At 33.6% G+C, this 19,867-nt stretch overlaps 2 protein-coding genes across 3 annotated transcripts; both read right to left on the bottom strand.

Annotated features, from left to right (window-relative positions):
* Positions 1–4,597: 4,597 nt before the first annotated feature.
* Positions 4,598–5,785, bottom strand: LOC108341386 (protein ALP1-like). The gene has a single exon (XM_017579073.1). It carries the CDS (start codon positions 5,783–5,785, stop codon positions 4,598–4,600), a length of 1,188 nt encoding a protein of 395 aa, XP_017434562.1.
* A 7,834-nt stretch (positions 5,786–13,619) lies between these two features.
* LOC108341173 (thioredoxin M3, chloroplastic) lies at positions 13,620–16,437 on the bottom strand. 2 transcript variants are annotated; one of them, XM_052871549.1, is made up of 2 exons: positions 16,138–16,437; positions 13,620–14,123 (listed from the first exon to the last, which is right to left on the bottom strand). In XM_052871549.1, exons 1-2 carry the CDS (start codon positions 16,310–16,312, stop codon positions 13,813–13,815), a joined length of 486 nt encoding a protein of 161 aa, XP_052727509.1. In that variant the 5' UTR covers positions 16,313–16,437; the 3' UTR covers positions 13,620–13,812. The 2 variants fall into 2 exon arrangements, with proteins under 2 accessions (XP_052727509.1, XP_017434317.1); XM_017578828.2 differs by having other exon boundaries at positions 13,620–14,132; positions 16,138–16,427.
* Positions 16,438–19,867: the final 3,430 nt, after the last annotated feature.

Raw genomic sequence — 19,867 nt, 5'->3', positions numbered from 1 at the left:
TCTTAAGCAGCTTCTTGCTTGATTTGCAATCCCCGGAAAAACTTTAGTTCATCCATTGTAACATTCCAGTTTAGGATGCCACATGTAAGTAAAAGAACGTTCATTATTTAGAAAAACATAACTCTAACACCATCACAATATAAGTTTGCCTAACTCAGGTAAAGGAAGGCCTAACTCGACTTGGCCTAAGGTGAGCCTGACTTGACTTTGCCTGAGGTGGTCTTGGTATGAGGTGGGTCCAACTTTACGCAATCATAGGTAAGGATGATCCAACTCTACTTTGTCTAACATGGGTTTGACTTGATTTAACTCGACTTAACCTGACGCGAACCCGACTTGCCTTAACTCGTTGTGGGCTTGACTTGAATCAGCTTAAGGTGTGTTTGACTCAATTGAGAGGGTAGACCCAAGTCAACTATCAGGTATAGATAAGTCTGATTCAACAAAACCCAATGGGGCCTTGACTTGACTCGAGCTAATGTGGGTTCAGTGTGAGCTTAACTTGACCTAATGTAATTGGGTTTGACTCTATTTAGCTTGATATGAGCCTAACTTAATTGACCCTGACATGGATCCAACTTGATTCAACTAGGCTCAAGTGGGACCTACTTAAGTCGGTATGAGGTGTGTACAGCTTGCCTTGCCTAAAGCAAGTCCAACCCGACTCAACCCTACGTGAGTCCAAATCAACTCAACCTTTTATGGGCTAGACTTAACTTGATTCGACTTGGATCCTACTTAACTATTTTCAATATAGGCTTGATTCAACTTAGCACGATATGGACTCTATTAACTTTAGGCAAACCTAGGAACAACTTTACTTAGACCTAACTCAAACAATCTACTTGTCTTGATTTTGACCAATCCTATCTATCTTGACCTAAGACTCGTTCACGTAGAGTAGCCTATGAGGTTTTATATCTTATGGACTTCTTTTTTTTACCCCAATCTTGTAAATCAACACTAAACATGAATAGATTTATCTATATTATAAGAGATTTTCTCAATTTGAAGAGTTGAAATATTTTAAACAAATAATATATATATATATATATATATATATGAGTTTGCTAACTTGCATACACTCTTTTTTCAGTTGGTACATTTTAGCAATGTGTACCAGGTTTTAGTAGACAAAAATATCCTCATATATTATGGATTCTAAGTTAAGGTCAAGGGTATTTGAATAATTTTCATTCTCAAAACTAAAAAAAAAAAACAAGAAACCCCCAAACCCTTACTCACCTCCGTCATTCTTCTCAACCATTTCTCTTTCTTTCTCCCACTCCAATCTTTTCTCTGTCATCCCTAGTGTAGCCCCAACTAAAAAAATTAGAAACATTTGCCCAACCCTAATCCATCTTCCTCACTTATCCAATTTGTTTCTCTCTCATCTCCATACTCTCTCTCCCACACACAGTAACCCGCAACACCACAATTTGTTGCTCTTGCTCTGTTCGTTCATTTGTTTTCTACTTTAATAACAAAATAATTGATGATGTTGATGTTGATTTTTGATTGATGGTTGTGTTACATCTTTTCCCTTCTGATTGTTATTAAATTTGTAAAAAACTAAAATCTACAATAATTTCAATAATTTCAAAACTGAAAAAAAAAACAATAACCCCCACGAAAAGACGTAAGCATGAACCCATAATAGTTGCAAAACATTTAGTTTCCTAATATCAATTTTGATAAAATCATAGAAATGAAAGGAGTAGAAGTTAAACTATGAGCGTGATGGTAACAAATTTATTAAGTTTAAATTCCAATTTAAAATTCAGTGCGTTTTGTTTTTCTTAATTTCACTTATGCGGCAAATGATAAATCAGAATGAAAACATCATGTTTATATTGACCAAACAAGTTGGAGATGTGAATTGTTTAAAATATAGTACATGACTAGTTTACTAATTTCCTGGTCCAACTGAGAGCTAAGAGGTTCATTATGACTAGTTTACTAATTTCTTGTTTATTTTTAATTTGTTGGTATATCAATGCAGTTCTTCTTGGAAACTACTCAATATTTTGCAATTTGCTCAAATATAGAAGATGTGTAATTTTGTTAGGATATTTTATTCTTTTTTCAAAAATGAAATGAAAATATACTTATCAATATGAAACATTCGAAAGGGAACGAGCAATGATCTCTTTGAATAAGGGGAGAGAGTCGACAACAACAATTTCCTATGTTCATAACTCTCTTCAATAATTTTTTCTTGTTAAATCATTTAGTACAATGTGCAGGACCTTCATTTTTTTGCTGTGTTTTGACGTTAGTTATATGTACGAAGGTGAAAAGTATATTCCGAAATAGTGTTTTCAGCAGAAAATATGTTTTTGAAATTATTTTTAAGAGTTGACTTCAGAAATCCATTTTTTGGACAATGACTTACCCATTCTAGAATTCCCTTTCCACATAAGGGTTTTTCTCTTCTGGACAATATTTCCGGACAACTTAATAGTCAAAATATCAAATCTCCCTGTTGATAAAGTACTAATTCTAAAATTTAAAAACGAAATTTAATAACAATCAGAAGGGAAAAGATATAACATAGCCCTCGAATGAAAAATCAACATCAACAACATCAATTATTTTGTTATTACAGTGAAAAACAAATGAACGAATAGAGCAAGAGCAACAAATTGCTGTGTCGTAGGTTGCTGTATGTGGGAGAGAGAGAGTAAGGAGATGAGAGAGAAACAAATTGGATAAGTGAGGAATGTGGATTAGGGTTAGGCGAGTGTTTATGATTTTTTTAGTTGGGGCTACAGTAGGGATGACAGAGAAAAGATTGGAGTGAAAAAGACGAAAGAGAAAGAGTTGAGAAGAACGAGGAGATGAGTGAGGGTTTGGGGTTTTTTGTTTTTTTTTTAATTTTGAGAATGAAAATTATTTGAATACCCTTGACCTTAAAACTTAGAATCCATTATAAGAGTATTTTTGTCTACTAAAACCTTGGTACACACTGCTAAAATGTACCAACTGAAAAAAAAAAAAACATACGCAAGTTAGCAAACCCCATATATATATATATAACTTTTATAATTATGATTACACATAATTTTTTTTTAACTTTTAATTTGAAAAGTATTCGTTCTCCATCCTTAAAATTTCTTTTTAATTTATAAAGAAAATTCTCACACTTAATCTGTTATATGTTTTACTAGGTATTATTTATAAAAATAATTCTGTTTCAATTTTACATTTACTTTATCATTCTAACGTTGTCATAAAAATGGCCCTTGAGGTACCGCTCAAATCCACAGAAGGCTATCAAATACACTATTTCTGTGATGTCCCTCTTTGCTGCTGCAAAAAGATGCTATATGATAAAAAAGCCATTACTCTGAAGCTAATAATGACTGTCAAAAAACTAGAGCCTACGGAATTATAGAATTCAGAAAATGTAGAATATTCAGTGACGTTTAGTATATTGATAATTTCTGCACTGATCCTCATCTACACTTTCTCATCTCAGTGACAACCACAGTAAACTTAGCGTGGCATTACACAGGTTTAACATTTGCAGTCCTTTTAGAAACAGCCTTAATTTCATACCTTTCAGCACTTAGCTTATCTGTGTGTTAGTACAAAACTCTCACATCACCCACTTTTCTCTTTTGCAATCTCATAATTATAGTCAGAAAACTGGAGTGCCATACTGAAGAAACTCATCAACTATATACAAGACAGCAAAATACAAAATTTACTACTGTAACGAGGAATCAATACAGTAGTCAACTACGTATCTTTGCAACCTCTAAGAGATTTAAATGATCAGAGGACAAAAACATAATAAGAGATCCTGAGTTTTAGTTCCCCTGAAAACAAATTATCAATCAGAGACTAGTGCACTAGTTTTGTTGGTCAAAGCACATATATTTTTTTTGGTAGCAAACATACATTGTAGCTTTTTTTCCTTCTGTTCATCCGGGTGTCATCTATAACTGTCATTTGTACAATAGCAGGGATCAAGTTTTGCATATATTACATTCCAATCACCAATCCTGTATGACTGCAACTCCCATGAATTGCTTGTGCAATCTGCAAAACACTTTTCGTGTATTGAAACTAAAAAAGATTTGCAGCATGACAATATATCAACTGGTCAGTTGCAAAGCAATGAATCAATCAATCAGGACTGCATTTACAGGCAATAGTTGGCATAGATGCTAATGTGACCAACAAAATCTAAAAAAATTACTCTCACAAAAGGAGAGATATATATTCACATATGTACACCAAAATTGGGTGCACTATGATTGCTTTTGACACAAACACCTACATGGGCAACACAAACTAAAATACAAACTCAACGAGTTCACTCCTCATCAACATATAAACTATCCATATCAACACATGTTCATTTAAATTGATCCCAAAAGAATAACATCAACATATGAATGAAGCGGCCTGATATAGAGTAGACGCGGATCAATCCAGAAGTAAAGAACCATTTCTGAAGTAACAAAACAAAACAATCCCCAATGCTCAAGAGGTAGGTAATATATTCACATTCCCGAGTTCACCATAACAATGATGGAACCTGAAAAATAGCATACACCCTGAAGCACCGTTGTTCATAATTCATCAATCAAGAGTTCCTCGAATTATGAAGTTTCTTAGCCAGGGTGTCACGCAGAGCCAAAGCCTTGGACGACACAGCCTCACCCTCCAGCGAATCACACGGGCCACTGTAAGAGTCCTCAAACCCCGAAGCCAAAGCCGAAAAGTCCTCCCTCATGAGCAAACTATTATGAAGAATGGAACACGCACCGATATACGCGACGGCCATCTTAAGCTCCTCGGTAACGGGTCGACTGAGGACCCCCCAATTCCTCAAACTGGCGGCGGTTCGGAGCGCAGGGAGGCGCATGGTTGCATGAGCAGCGTTGAAATCGGCTTGGAGGGTGCCAGGGAGGGGTTGGGCGAAAGGAACGATGAGCCAGGGGAGCAAAGGGTATTGGGAATCGGCGACGAGGTACTGGGTAAATGGTGCGTTGAGGAGGGTTCCCTGTTCGATGTCGTTGAAGAGAGTGGAGGATTTAAGGATTTGGGAATCGGTTTTGTCTCCGAGGAAGCCGGCGGCGATGGTGAGAATCCGGAAGGAGGAATCGACGACAATCTGGGCGGCAACGGGGGAGGGGGAGTTGGTGTGGGCGTTGACTACTTGGAAGCGGGTGCAGAAAACGACGCCGCAGCAGTTGGGGAGGCCGGAGAGGGATTGGAAGGATTGGGAGACGGAGCGGAGGTCGGAGGGGTTGGGGAAGGAGACCCAGAAGCGGAAGTTGGTGCAGAGGACGCGGCAGAGTTGCTTGACGCAGAATTTGGAGACAGGAACGGAGACAGCGAATCGGGCGGAGATGTCAGGGTAGTCGAGGCCGGCGGCTAGGCGGGAGAGACCGATGGCGAGGCGGAGGGCGGGGGAGAGGTTGAGGGGGAAGAGTTCGGCGGGGTCACGGCAGTCGAGGAGGGGCTCGAGGAGGCCGGAGAGCCATTGGAAGGTGGAGGAGGTCATCATGAAGGAGTTGCGGAAGGAGTCGGGAGTGCGGGTGAGAGTAAGCGAAAGGGGATTAGCATCTTGGGAATCGCGTTTGCGTTTGCGTTTGCGAGAGAGGGAAAGGGAGAGGGTGGTGGTGAGTTGGTGGGAGAAGAGAAGGAGAGGGAGAAGGGAATGGGAGGAATTGGGGAGAGGGGAATTGCGTGGTAAAATGTGGAGGAGCAAGAGGAGGAGCTGCGAGATGAGGGAGGAAAGTATTGCGGCTAATTTGCGAGATTCCATTATGATGGAGAAAGGGAATTTTGGGGGAACGGAAACCGAGGTTTCTCTGTTTGTATTGTTTCGGAGAGAATAAAGGTTTGGTTTTTGTTGAATTCGGCTGTATAATTCTACAGTCAACTCAACTGAGTCACTCACTCACTCTGACACAGGTGACCTTTCATTGGCTCTGAACGTATCACGAACCTTCCATTTCGGCGCCCACCTCAACTTTCCGAATCTTCCATTTCATCCGCACGTGCCACCTCTATCCTCTCTTCTCTTCTTCACTAAATTACGTCACTACCCTTCACATTTTCAAAAACCTTTCATTTTATTAGTTATACATTTACGTCCCATGTTTTCTGAAAGTCCTATACAAATATGTTTGTCACCATATAAAAGGTGGACTGTATTGCTTAAACTAAATTGTAATCTGGTTATGGACTTGTTTAGGTTTGTTATTGAATCTATCTTGGGGGGTTTTGTTTGTTTTCATAGGATACAAGTTTCTTTCATATGAAAAACAATAATGTATCAATCTGCATACACACTTAAGATGTCTTTAAAACAATAATGTATTAATGTTAACTTTACTATCTTGATCCTGTTTGTCCAGATCCCAGTCCCATAATTGAATATAAATAAGAAGACTGATATAAAAGTTTATCAACCTACAAATTGGATCTAAGTTGGTCTTGTGATCAATTGAGATTTCATTAAGAAATATTATTGTATAAGAGAAATTTGATATTTTCGTTATTATCTATCTTTTTGTATTTTTTTATTATTTTTGTAACTAAAAATATTTCCTTATTTTACGGAAAATAAAGATGATTTGTAATTGTTTTATTTATAAATAAAATATTAACTCTCATCAACAGTGGACGAAACTATCTTGATTTAAGGTAATCATTAGCTTTGAGTCAAGAGAGCTTACTATATTATTGTGCTTTGATTTAAAGATCTCAGTCTTTTACTGAAACATTAGCAAATATACTTTTTAAGCTTTCATATACACAAAGATTTAAGAATAAAAAAATAGAAATAAAATACTATACATATATTTAGTAGTGGACAAATGAATTTTAAAAAAAATCATTTTTAATTACAAGTACTATATTAGAAAAAGATATACATATCATTCCTTAAAACAAAATTCTTCAAACAAATTTACAAATATAATGAAAATACTCAATTCCTTATAGTTCACACATTAAGTATGGGTGCAAAATTATCCAAGCAAATTTAAAATGAAAAAGGACAAATATCACTTGGAGTAGACAAATTTACAATAAAACACCTGCATATAGTTTCATTACCTTCTCTTTTATTGAATCTTTAACGATTATTTTTCCATTAGGGATATGGAAAATATACTAAAAATAATATATGAAGCTCATAAATCAGGTTGAATCCAAGTTTGTAGAATATAAAACCTCATTGCTCATATATGAGTCCTCAATTCTCATATTCGAGCCTTTGCTGATTGGATCCGAGCCCTTGATTTATGGATATGGAAAATCTCAAGTTGAATTTGAGGCAAGTAAAATATGAATCTTTATTGCTTAAATATGAGCCTTAAGTGCTCTGATTTGAGCCCTTAATGTTAGAATTTGAGTCCTCAATGCTTCATATAGTTAGATCATTATTCATTTGAAAGATGGATAGTGTAAAGTAATAGTAATATATCTTATTTGAGCCTTCCTTAATGAGTTTCCTGAGGATAAAATACTAGGCAGCCATCACCTGAGTTTGACGATAGAAAACATTCATGTTTAGTATTGTTTAGTCAGGTTACAACTTGATCCATCAGAGTTGGTATACATTAAGTGTAGTATTTTTTAGTTAGGTTACAAGCCTGCTTCTAGGAGAACTGGTATACATTGAGTGTAGTATTTTTTATTTAGGTTACAAGCCTACTCCGAAGAGAACTTGTAGACATTGAGTGTAGTATTTTTAAGTCAAGTTTCAAGTCTACTCCTAAGAGAATTGGTATACATTGGAAGTAGTATTTTTTAGTCAGGTTACTAGCCTACTCCCAAGAGAACTGATATACATTGAGTGTAGTATTTTTTAGTAAGGTTACAAACCTACTCTGAAGAGAACTTGTATACATTGAGTGTAGTATGTTTTAGTCAGGCTACAAACCTGCTCCTAAGAGAACTAATATACATTTAGTGTAGTATGTTTTAGTCAGGTTACAAGCATGATCCTAAGAGAATTGTTATACATTGAGTGTAGTATTTTTTTAGTCAGGTTACGAGTCTACTACTTACACTTACACTTCTAGAATGATCTAATTCTCTTTTTCTTAGTCGAGTGAGAATTCGCTCCCAACAATGTTAGAATTCTTTAGTTCTCTTTTCCTTAGTCAGGTGAGAACCCACTCCCAACCGTGCTGGAATTCTCTAATTCTATTTTTCTTAGTCGGGTGAGAACCTTTTCTTGTATGTGTTGGAATTCTAATCATTTTAAACCTGATGAAATGAACATTAAATATGTAGCTACAAAATCTGTAGGTATAACTCAAAATATATATATATATATATATATATATATATATATATAAAATGTTGTACATAACAATTATTTATCTTGAACTATAAATAAATTTATTTCAATAAATATTACAATTATTATATATATATATATATATATATATATAATGTTGTACATAACAATTATTTATCTTGAACTATAAATAAATTTATTTCAATAAATATTACAATTATTATTATTATATATATATATATATATTAACTTTAGTTATAAAATTTTCATACGTAGAAAATCATATCAAATAAAGAGTTAAGTAAAAATTAATTTTTATAAAATATCACTTTAAAGAAGTGGATTTTAAGTATAACTCCACCCCATAAAATTGACTTGTACAGTGAGATTTATACCCACATATATACTCCAAATTGGTGCGGTGTGGGTCTTCCAAGACTCCTCTCATGCCGAGGTATATACATCTCGAGCATGAGACTAAATATTAATGGATGGTCCGATAGTAGCCTGATAATGGGTGGAATGATATACCCGTCAGACTCAAATCTCGCTAGGATAAGCTCTAAGTCATGGTTATGATACCATGTTAAGAAGTGGATTTTAATGTCTAGTCCCTAGAATTAGAATATGATATCATGTTAAGAAGTGGACTTTAAGCCTAAGTTAACACCATAAAACCAACCTGTAAGGTGAGGTTTACATCCACATATATACTCTAAATTGAACTTATCACTAGTGGATGTGAGACTTCCAACAATCACTTAAATATTTAAGCTGGTTAGAATAACACAATGTTATAAAATATTTAAGTTTGTTATAATAAGATATCATAGTAAAATATTTAAGTTTGTTATAATAAAATATTTGTATTATATATGGCCGAGCACCCGTCAACCATACTAATATATAGGTCTCGTCCTTTGACGAATACATGTCAGACTATTAAGTCGACATGTACTTTGTCCATCTCTATTCGCTAATTCAACATCATATAAGACACTTAATTGTCATAACCCATGATTAACTACAATGATTCAAAAATCATAAGTATTTAGGCCAATGGGCTCAGTGTAAGACCTTGGTAATTGAGGTCATTGAATAAATGATTTGCATAGGAATCTTAGATGTTTATAAATAATTTATAAAAGTACCATGTGGTTTAATTAGTTAAGAGCTTAGTATGGTGGGATAAAGGTCCTGAGTGCATTTCCTTTGTGGTGTGAAATAATTAATTAGTTGAGTTAAAAATGTGAAAATAAGCGAAACAAAATAACTTAAATAGATATTAAATATATATGTGTTGATGGATTGACAAGTGTACCAAATCGCACAAGTAATATAAAATGGTAAGACCAAATATCGTATCCTAGAGGACTCTCGGCACTAAACAGTCGTGTGATAACTTAATTAATTAAGACTTAAAATAAATGAGATCATTGGTTTAAAATGCAAAGACAGAAAATTAAATATGAATGCAAATTGATCAATAGTAGAGTAACACAAAGATGAACAGATGTTGTTTAATATGAGATGAATATGTTGTTAGGGTTAGATTTCACCAAGTTCCCTTTCATGTATATAAGAATTCTTCTTTATCCATTAATGTTAACGTCACTCACTAAAGTACTTAGAACCCAATCCCTTGGCGCAATAAGCCTGCCTTAATTCCTAATTCGTGCAATTCCTAGCGTTCCTAGAGAATTAAGTCTGAAGATCAAGAGCTTAAGACGACCAAGTACTCATACCCTTATCCCTGAGAAATATTACCCTTGGGAGAATTCAACAAGAACCTGAATTGTAAGGAACCTCCCGGAACTCATGCAATTCATAAATCATGCACTAAATGAGTTAAATAGAGCAAGCATTAGAAACAGATGAATTCCCTAACAAATAATGAATAAAGCATATACATTAAGAATCAATTCAAATACATGAGAGTTCACAAGGTTGCATCATTCCCCAACAACAAATAGAGTTTAATTCCCCATAGACATGGAGAAACTATATGAACAATGGAAAATCATGAGATAGTAAAACTCTAAGAGTAGAAGAGGAAGCTCCCGCCTCCAGATCTTCCTTCAGAGAGTAGAAAAGTGTGTTGTTGTGTTGCTCCAGCCAGAGATACCAAACCTAGAGCGCTTGGGTCCTTTAAATAGACTCGGAAAAGAGTAGAAACAGGGCCCGGTCCAAAAGAGTCGAAACAGAGCAAAAAATGGGCTGGATCTACGACGCACGACGCTCGGGCGCCCTACTTAGGGCGCCCGGGCGGTGGACGTCAATTTTGCTGGCTACTTTTTCTGCACATTCCACCGCTCAGCGGTACAAACTGCCGCTCAACGCCAGCGACAGTATTTCAGCACTCTCTATTTTTGCTGTTTTGCTTGCTTTTTGAGCTCCGATTCCTTGGCACTTCAACTCTGCTTCCATATTATCTCATTTTCCTGCTAAAACAAGGGAATCGAGTCATAAAATCATTAAATTCAACCTCAACTCTCTTATTCACACAACTAAAGAAAAATCATGATTTCAAGCAAGTTTCTAAGTCAAAAAGGGTGCATTTAGTATCAAAATTACATCACAGATAACGGTATTTTAAACCGTTATCAATATGTTATCAGGAAAATTGAGTTGGCCTAGTGGTAATGTGATGCGTACCTTAAAGGTCCCCCCCCCCCCCCTCCCCCCTTTTTTTATGATAAAAAATTCTTTGATTTAAAGCTTTTTTTAACATGTACTGATTTGTAACTCATACATAACTTAAGGAAGAGGTATTATTAGACATGAGATAAATATAATTAAGCCTTTAATCATATTTCTCACCTTTTTTTAATCATTATAAAAAAGAGTTATGTATATATAAAAATACTCCCCCTAAAATTGAGAACTCCCCCTGAATATAAGCCATAAATAAACAGGACAAGATAAGCAATAAGAGAAATTTATTTTAGTAGATAAATGAAAACATAACATAAGAGAGATACAAAATGAAAATGAAATGCATGAAGGGTGACTACTACTCATCACTATCATCAGTATCTAGAGGTTGGACTAACCCCTCTAGAGCATGGACCTTATCATCTAATCCCCTAATAAGAGAGAAAACTTGCTCATGCCTATAGGCTTGAAGAAGAGACATATCAGATAACTGCCTAGACAACCTCTCTAAGGAATAAGAGTGACTGACTGATGCTGGTGTAGATGGTCCCACTTCATCTTGAACATCATTCATCTCCTGGTCGTCATCTTCATCTTCTGGGTTCCCCACATCATGATGATGGATGTAGGTATTTCCTTGGAAGACGAATCCCATTTGAGGAGGGCAGAACCGCCAATCTTGTTACCTGGATGAGTGCTTTGGAATGCCTCAATTAAGACATTTACTCCCTTATACTCACAAATTCTGGAAACCAACAAAGCATAGGGTAAAGGATAATGTGTATACCTCTTAGCCTTCATCATGGTGTCGTAGATGAGGCCTGGCTAATGAGTCTTAATTTCATTGACTATCCCATAAATGATCATCAGGTCAGCTTCGAAACACTGAGCATGATTTGAAACACGGGGACACAACAACCACACAATTAAGTAGTGGATAAGCCTTTCATTACTCTTAAGGTCATTCACCAACAATTACTTCCTATTCGCCTGTACCTTAGGGTTCTTCAGGAATGAACGAAAGGCCAAGATCTTGTTGAAGCCTTCTAGCCCCTAGGTCAGCATCACCGCATCTTCATCAAGTTGAAGTTGAGTCACGGTGGTCCAAATATCATCATCCAAAATAATGTCAATTTATGACTTTTATGTGATTATTTTTTGTCATGTTTAGTGTAGCAAACAACTAGATTAATGGACATGTGGCTATTATGTTATGTCTTGGATAAAAATCATCGTTTGAGCATAAATTAAAGAAGATTGGATTAAGGTAATAATATATACCTTTCACATATTACAAAAAATAACATCAAAATTTAAATATTAGTATCCATACATATTGAAGTTGTGTTATTTTTTCAATAGTTCAAGAATCCATCACCTATAATGAATGACACAATGAAGAAGACAAGATAAAAATGGACTGCGTATCTAATAGAACAAAGAAGTTAGGATCCACAGTAACATTAGTATTTTGCTTAAAAACTATCTAGGACAAACTTTTTATTATGAAAGTTTTAGTTTTGTTGTAATAATTTTAGTGTTGATAGCTTTAATGTAATATTTACATTTTGTGTTAATAGCTTTAGTTTTGATATATAATCTCTACTAAATTTTTTTTGAGTTATGCAGGAATATTTTCTATTATTTAAGTTTTGGTAAATTGTAAATTAAAAAAATATTTAGAAAAAATTAGACAACGATTTGATATGATACTCATAGTTAAGAGACATCAAACTCTCACATTACTCAAGTTTTTGGACGTCTATTTTCAATTTCGATGTCAATTTGATGTCCCACAGCTAAAACGTTCTGAAAGTAAAAAATAGCAAACGTAAAAAAATAATATATATATATATATATATATATATATATATATATATATATATTAATAATTAAATGTAATTATCCATATTCGCAATAATTTCTTATCAGGTTTGTCTCTGATTTGTAAAAGTCCTGCTGAATGAAGGAGATTTCCGACATGAGGAAATAAGCTGAAATATAAAACTGATGCAAACGCCAATCTGCCCTTACCAACAAACAATAGTCATATCTTTATTTTATTCGTTTTATTTCATTTTATCTTATTTCAAAGAGAATTAGCATACTAATAGGGACCCGTCTTATAATATCTGACATATGATACATTTATCTATATGCATAGTATTCCTTCATGTAATGTACATTTGTATATATTATTCGTTGTTCCTTGTTATTTCAAGCCAATGTTAATAAATTGCTTCATGTGACTGCCTCTTTTATTTCTTGCCAATAGATTTCTTTTGTTTTTACACAAAACCATTGGCTAGTTATACCGAATATGTCCAACAAGCATAAATCTTCTTGTCAACTTCTTAATGTGAAAGATTGAAATTATTCAAAACTTTCAACCTTGCGTTTAACTTTTTTTTTTCTAAGAAAACGTATAATAAAATAATAGAATGTATAAAAATGTATACAATGTGGAATATTATAATATTGAATTAATCTATAAATTTTTTTTTTCTGTGTGCTAGATGAATTTCCCACAGAACCAAAAGCAGTCGCTAATATTATTCATTAAGCGATTAGAATCTGAGATCACCAATGACAATGAATGCATCAGATTCCATCACATAATCACACTCCTTTTACATTGCATTGTCAAACATATGGTTTAACTAATATATTCTCTCTAACTCAACAACACTTATCAAATCAAATTGTAGACACATTCATTATGAAAGCAGTCTCAGACGGCAGCACCTGTTATGGGAAAACAAACCACACAATATGTACAAGAACTCTGGCAATTCTGCATAGTCCCAAAAACTACAAGAAAATTTAATTGAAAATGAACAAAAAGTTCAGCAACTTAAAGTTTTGCTCCCGAAGATCCATGATTAGGACTTGAGCACCCTCTCAATAGCAGCCACATAAAACTCCTTTGGCATGGTACCTATTACAGAATCGCATTTTTGACCATTTTTGAACATTAAAACCACTGGTACAGCCTTAATGTCATAGTCTTCAGCAATTTCCATGTCAGTGTCTGTGTTGACTATGAAGCACTTGACTTTTCCAGCATACTCTGCTGCAATCTCGTCGATTATCCGGTGAACCATCCTGCATGGTCCACACCAATTTGCATAGAATATAACAAGGACTGGAGTTTCACTTTTCAGAATCGAATTATCCCACAAGTCTTTGGTAACTGGTGTAGCTTCCAAATCACAAGTTCACAAGATTCAAGTCACAATACACACTCACATATCATAAATGTAAAATTGAAACCAGGACCAGCTAAAAGCAAGAAACAAATAAACATGAGCCTTGAATCATTGGGTGAACTTTTTCAACATAAATACCCCTTTTGTCATATTTACATACATAGATTGAGAAACTTTCAACTCATAAATAAATACAAATTACTTTAGATGCCTCCCCACATGGATGATTCCAATCATTTCTTTTTTTGTAGCAGAGGGGACATTATGTATCTCATTTCATAAGTCATCCCATCATGATATGATTCAAACTAACCAGAAGTCTGAAAATAAATAACTTGGATATACAGCAATGGGGTTAGGTCAAGCACCCAAACCTATTGATAAAATACCCATAATAAGAGGAAGGATGCAAGGACAAATGAACTTTTCAAGCTCTTCAGATGAGAAAACAAATATGACAGCTCAAAATTATCAAGTTGGCCACAATGTCTTCAAAAACAAGAGGAAAAAGAAAAGAAACTATTAGAGTAGGCTAGCAACTCAAACTAAGAATCAATATTCAATACAATGATGAATGTTCAACTAGGCTACACGATTTTCTTGATATTTAGATAAAGATGGATAAAAGGATAAAAAGGATACTGAGGTTTATAATGCTTCTGATCTCTAATAATTACCAAAACCATCCTTGTGACAGGTCCTGTATGTTGGGCTTTCAGGTGGAAATAAGATAATTACAAGTAACAAACCTTATTTTACATGCCAACCTTTCACAGTTCCATGCCTCTGCCGGTTATTTTGACTACAGATGATTTACAAGCTTCACAAAACTTAAACACGATTCAAAAGAATAAATCTATTCCAACTGCAACTTATACTGAGTGGTTTTAACCAAGTAGTTAGTTATGTTGGGATACTAAACATTAATGGAAAAGCCTATTTTTTGAATCGTGATTTTGAATTGTATTGTGAATAGTAATATTCATGATCAAGAATAAGACGGCACACACACAAATATATAAAAGACATACAAAAGCACAAAGTCATGATCAATATCTCTAGGATTCTTTAACACAAAGACACATGTTAAAAATGAAAACAGACATAAATTAACATAAATCTAAGTGATTTGTTGGGCTTTTGAGTTTACTATCACATGACAATGAACAAATTAAAAGAAACAAAGAGGAGTTTTAAAAACTCATTTGACACACCTAACCATCTACATGTGAGTTTTGTGAAAAAGGCATATAAATTGTGAAGGCAAGATGCAGAAAGACCATATTCCGATCCGATTTTCTTTCTTAGCTTTTTTTTCTAGATGCTAAATTCTAAACCCTAAATGGCACCTCTTGTCACTGACACCAAACTCGATTTTCCTAGCAACACTTCAAAACACCGGCAACAATGATCCAACTCCTTCTAGAAGACACAAACTGGTGGACAATAGCGTGATAGCACCTCTGTTCCGGAATCATACAATTTACTAGGAGATCTTAATTCATGAATAATCAAGATTGCATTGAAACCAGCAACACAATAGCGTACCAGCATTGTCGCTGTGTCAGAATGCAACCCACTTCGACGTGAGTGATGTGACAATTCAGACGCAAAAACTATACTCATCATGATTTGTATCATCTGCGTCCGAATCGTAATATTATGAAAACCATAAAGAAAAATTATAATCCTATTTTCAAAAAGGATCATTTCAACACGCCCATTGTTTCACAGAACTCTACTTCAAAATTTACCAAGATTTTGTTTTGACACCTAATATATCTTTCAGTCAAAATGTGGTAACTTTGAAAAGTTAAAACATTAAAGTTAAGCAACAAGCAATACACTTTAAATGGGATTATAGAAAAAACCACTAAAATGAAATTCAAAGCAATGAATGTTGAATGCATCCCATAATACAAGCATGATCTGGCCACGATCTCAATCCAAAATTAAAAAAACAAAAACAGAAACGTACATAAATAACTAGACAGATACCTATGATTTGACGACGCGAAGATTGAATTTTTGGCAAAAGAACGGGAGTTTGAAGGTGTTGAGGTTGGTAGGGCATTCGAAGAACGAAGTGTGGAGCGTGAGGGAAGGCATGGGAAGAAGGGTCTTTGGGTTTGGGAAGAAAGGGAAAGGAGGAAGTGAGAAAAAAGGAAGCCATTGAAGAAAGAGAGAGTGAAAAGTTAAAGAAGACAAACACAAACTATGGTAACAAAAAAAACTTCTAAACAAATAAAGACATGAGGAAGACACAACTATAGATGCGTGAGTAAATTTAATGTGCGATCGATGTTCTTGCTCAATTACGCAACTCATTGTTTTTTTCTTAATCTCTTCTTGTGGATCTAAATGTTTTATTGATTTCCGCGTGTGCTAGTATTAATTTAATAATTTACAATTATTGTATGATGCATACAGTTTTAACTCATCGCTATTTCAACCAAATATATATAAAGTAATAACATATTAGAAAGAGTAGAATGGTTAGTTAAGTATACAGTGATGAAAAATTAAAAAAAAAAGTATATATATGTGTGTGTGGATAAAAACGAACTTCTACTATACCTATGACAAAGAATCTATTATGGAAATTCCAAAATACATATTTCTATTTCGGTGACACCTAGTCTTTTTATATGGTTTTTTTTTCAAATTCTGCTTTTCCAAAATATCTATGACTATATGACGACACTTGTCTTTTTGCGTGGTTTTTATGTCATTTTCAAATTTTGTTTTCCCAAGCTCTTGCGTGTATTGCTTATACAGTGTTTTTTTTTTTTTGTCTTTTTCAGTTATTGGTGTTTTGTGCTTCTTTGTAACCGTGGAAAGGAAGAAGGGAAGTGACGAATTTGATCCTTCTTCTCCAGCTTCTCCGTGATTTCCAGCCTTTTTCCTAGGTTTTCATCTTCTTTACACATTGTGTTTCTTTCTTTTCAGCCATTGTTCCGTGAAAGATGTGCTGTTTTTCTTATTTTTACATGTTGAAAACTACATGAGAGATGTTAACCATTTCTTTTTTTCGATTGAAGCTTAGTTTGCCTCTTTGAAGCAAGATTTAGTGGGTTTTTTTTTAGAAAAGCCTTTGTTATTTTATTTATTTATTTGGAGTTTGTTCTTTTTACTAGGTTTTTTCACTCCCAAAATATTCATGTTTTTATGCTTATGTTATTAGTCCCAAAAATTTTGTTTTGTTTTCTATTATGCAATTTTTGGATTACATTTCAATGTTATTTATTTTTTCACTAGACAAAAACAGGGTGAATATATGTGTGTACGGGACCATTTAATTAAAAGGTAAGAATTTGTGATTCGGGTTTTGGTTTGGTTAATGTGTTTGGTTGTTGAAGATAAAGTGTTTCCTGTTTCTTATGCTTATGTTCTTACTTCCAAATTTTTTGTTTATTTTCTATTATGCAATTTGTGAATTACATTTCAATGTTATTTCTTTCTTCAAAAAACAAAAAAAAGGTGAATATTTGTGCGTACGAACATCGTATAATTAAAAGGTTAGAATTAATTTGTGATTTGAGTTGTGGTTTGGTTAATGTGTTGGGTTGTCAAAGTAAAGTGTGTGACATTTTTGGTAGGAATATTGTGACGTAGGATCAGCAAAAGGTCAAACTTTCGGGTTTAGTTTTTGTTTGGTTAATGTCTTTGTTGTTGAAGATAATTGTTTCGTGGTTGTGATTCTCTATGTGTTTGCTTTGATTCCGTATGCTTTTTAAATTTTCAAATATTTGTATGTACTTATTTTATTTTAATCTCTACTTACATGTTTTTTCTTCAAATATTTTGACCTCAACTTCACTTTGTTTAAATTTTGAACTTCATTTTTTTATTTGATTCCATATAATTGATATCTTTCAATATGTTTTTGCATTTTATGGTGTCTATATTTATAAGTGATGTTTAAAAACTTTAAACTTAACTTTTTTTTTTTGTGTCTACGTTTTATTTTAATCTACTTATGTCCGTGTTAATTTATGTTTGAAATATTTTAAGTTCAATTTCATTGTGCTCTAATTCCATATGACCAAGTATGTTTCGATATATATCTTTATTTGATGGTGCTTATATTTGTATGTTCTTTTATTTAAAATGTTTAACCTTAACTTTGTTTTGTTTTGGTTTTCTATTGGGATTAGGGAATTACTTTCACAATATGTGTTTGTGTTTTGTTTTAAGTTACTTATATGCAATGGTGGATCTTCAACAAGTATTTTGGAGGAACTAAAATTTTCTTTTATAGATATATACAAATATGAGGAGCTAAATGCATAAAATTTAAAAAAGTTCAAAATAATTATTCTATTTATATATTAATTTTGGTATGTATAAAAGAAATATTATTTATGCTTATATGACCATGTTATTTTTGTTTAAAATGCTTTTAAGTTCAACATCATTTTGCTCTAATTCCAAATGGCGTTACCTTTCAATATATATTTACATTTCATGGTTCTATTGAAATTTTTTTACCTCAACTTCATTTTATTATAATTTTATATGGATATTACATTTTACTATATATTTGTATTTTATTTTAATGTACTTATATGTCTATATTACTTCTAGTTAAAATATTTTAAATTTTATTTTATTTTGCTTTGACATCGGCATCTTTCATTATATATATGCATTTTTAAGTTGTTTATATTTGCATGTGTTTTTACTCAAGTTTGAAATCTTTACCTATTGTTTTTGTTTGAACTTGTATGAGTTTGAGACTAGAAGATATATAAGAGCCTTTTCTTTTTGTCAAACTGGAGTTAAATAGTGGTAATGGAAAAAAAAAATCGCAACCATGATAGTTGCTTTTAACATGTTATTTAGAATGTACATTGCAGAATTTGTAAGAATTTCTTTGGTTGAAGAATAATTGTTTAGTGCGAAAAGTTCTTGTATTTATAAATAAAAACACAATTGTAGGTTTTATAAGAAAAACATTTAGACAAGAGAAGAGATAATTGCACATATATTTTTATGCTGTTTTACTCCAACTGAGCTGCGTCCAGTCTCCTCCGCAAAGGGTTGCACTATTACGTTCAACAAGATTACAACTAAGTATTCGCACCACTCCTGGTCTTCTCAGTCAGCAAATAACATCTTGTTACCCTAGACTGGATGAGTATTCTCACTACTCCTGGTGTCCTTAGTCAGCGAATAACCTATTATTACCCTAGATTGGATGAGCATTCACTTTACTCCTAGTACTAGGCAACCTTGCCTAGATTTTCTTAACTCAATTGATTTCAACAAGTGTTTTAATTCTCTTTAAAATTGCAACCAACAAATGCTTACAAGTCCTTTAAACTATTACAATCGTAAAGAGGATGTGATAACAATACAATGCAGTATAAACACTCGTAGGTGTTTCTCCCTTTCCTCTTTCTCTCTTTCTTACAATCAGTAAGCAAATATCATAATGAAGCTTGAGAGTATTGCTTTTTTTCTTTTCTCTTCTTTTATTTTCTACTCAAGTATTTTCTTTTTCTTGAGCTCTTTCTGTGCTTTTCATTTGAATGTTTCTCAAAGGATGAATATTCTTGTTGTATGTTATCCTTTTGATTCTTCATTTGAGTGGTCTTTTATTTAAAGGCTATTGGATAAATTTTCGTTAGATTAAGCTTTTGGCCTTGATTCTTGTTTCTTCTCTTTTTTCGTGTATAACAGTCGTCGGTTAAAGTCAACTTGTCAGAGCATACTTGCTTTTTCA

Source organism: Vigna angularis, chromosome 1 (genome assembly GCF_016808095.1).
Source record: "Vigna angularis cultivar LongXiaoDou No.4 chromosome 1, ASM1680809v1, whole genome shotgun sequence".
Taxonomy (NCBI): domain Eukaryota; kingdom Viridiplantae; phylum Streptophyta; class Magnoliopsida; order Fabales; family Fabaceae; genus Vigna; species Vigna angularis.
Note: the sequence above shows the minus strand (reverse complement) of the source record. Positions and strands in the feature narration are given on the sequence as shown.

Bases quoted from the DNA above. Each gene is read 5' to 3' on its own strand.
- LOC108341386 (XM_017579073.1), bottom strand. From the start codon at position 5,785: ATGGAATCTCGCAAATTAGCCGCAATACTTTCCTCCCTCATCTCGCAG.
- LOC108341173 (XM_017578828.2), bottom strand. From the start codon at position 16,312: ATGGCTTCCTTTTTTCTCACTTCCTCCTTTCCCTTTCTTCCCAAACCC. The intron at 14,133-16,137 runs GTATCTGTCTAG...GTGATTTGGAAG, and splicing joins TTCGCGTCGTCAAATCATAG to CTACACCAGTTACCAAAGAC.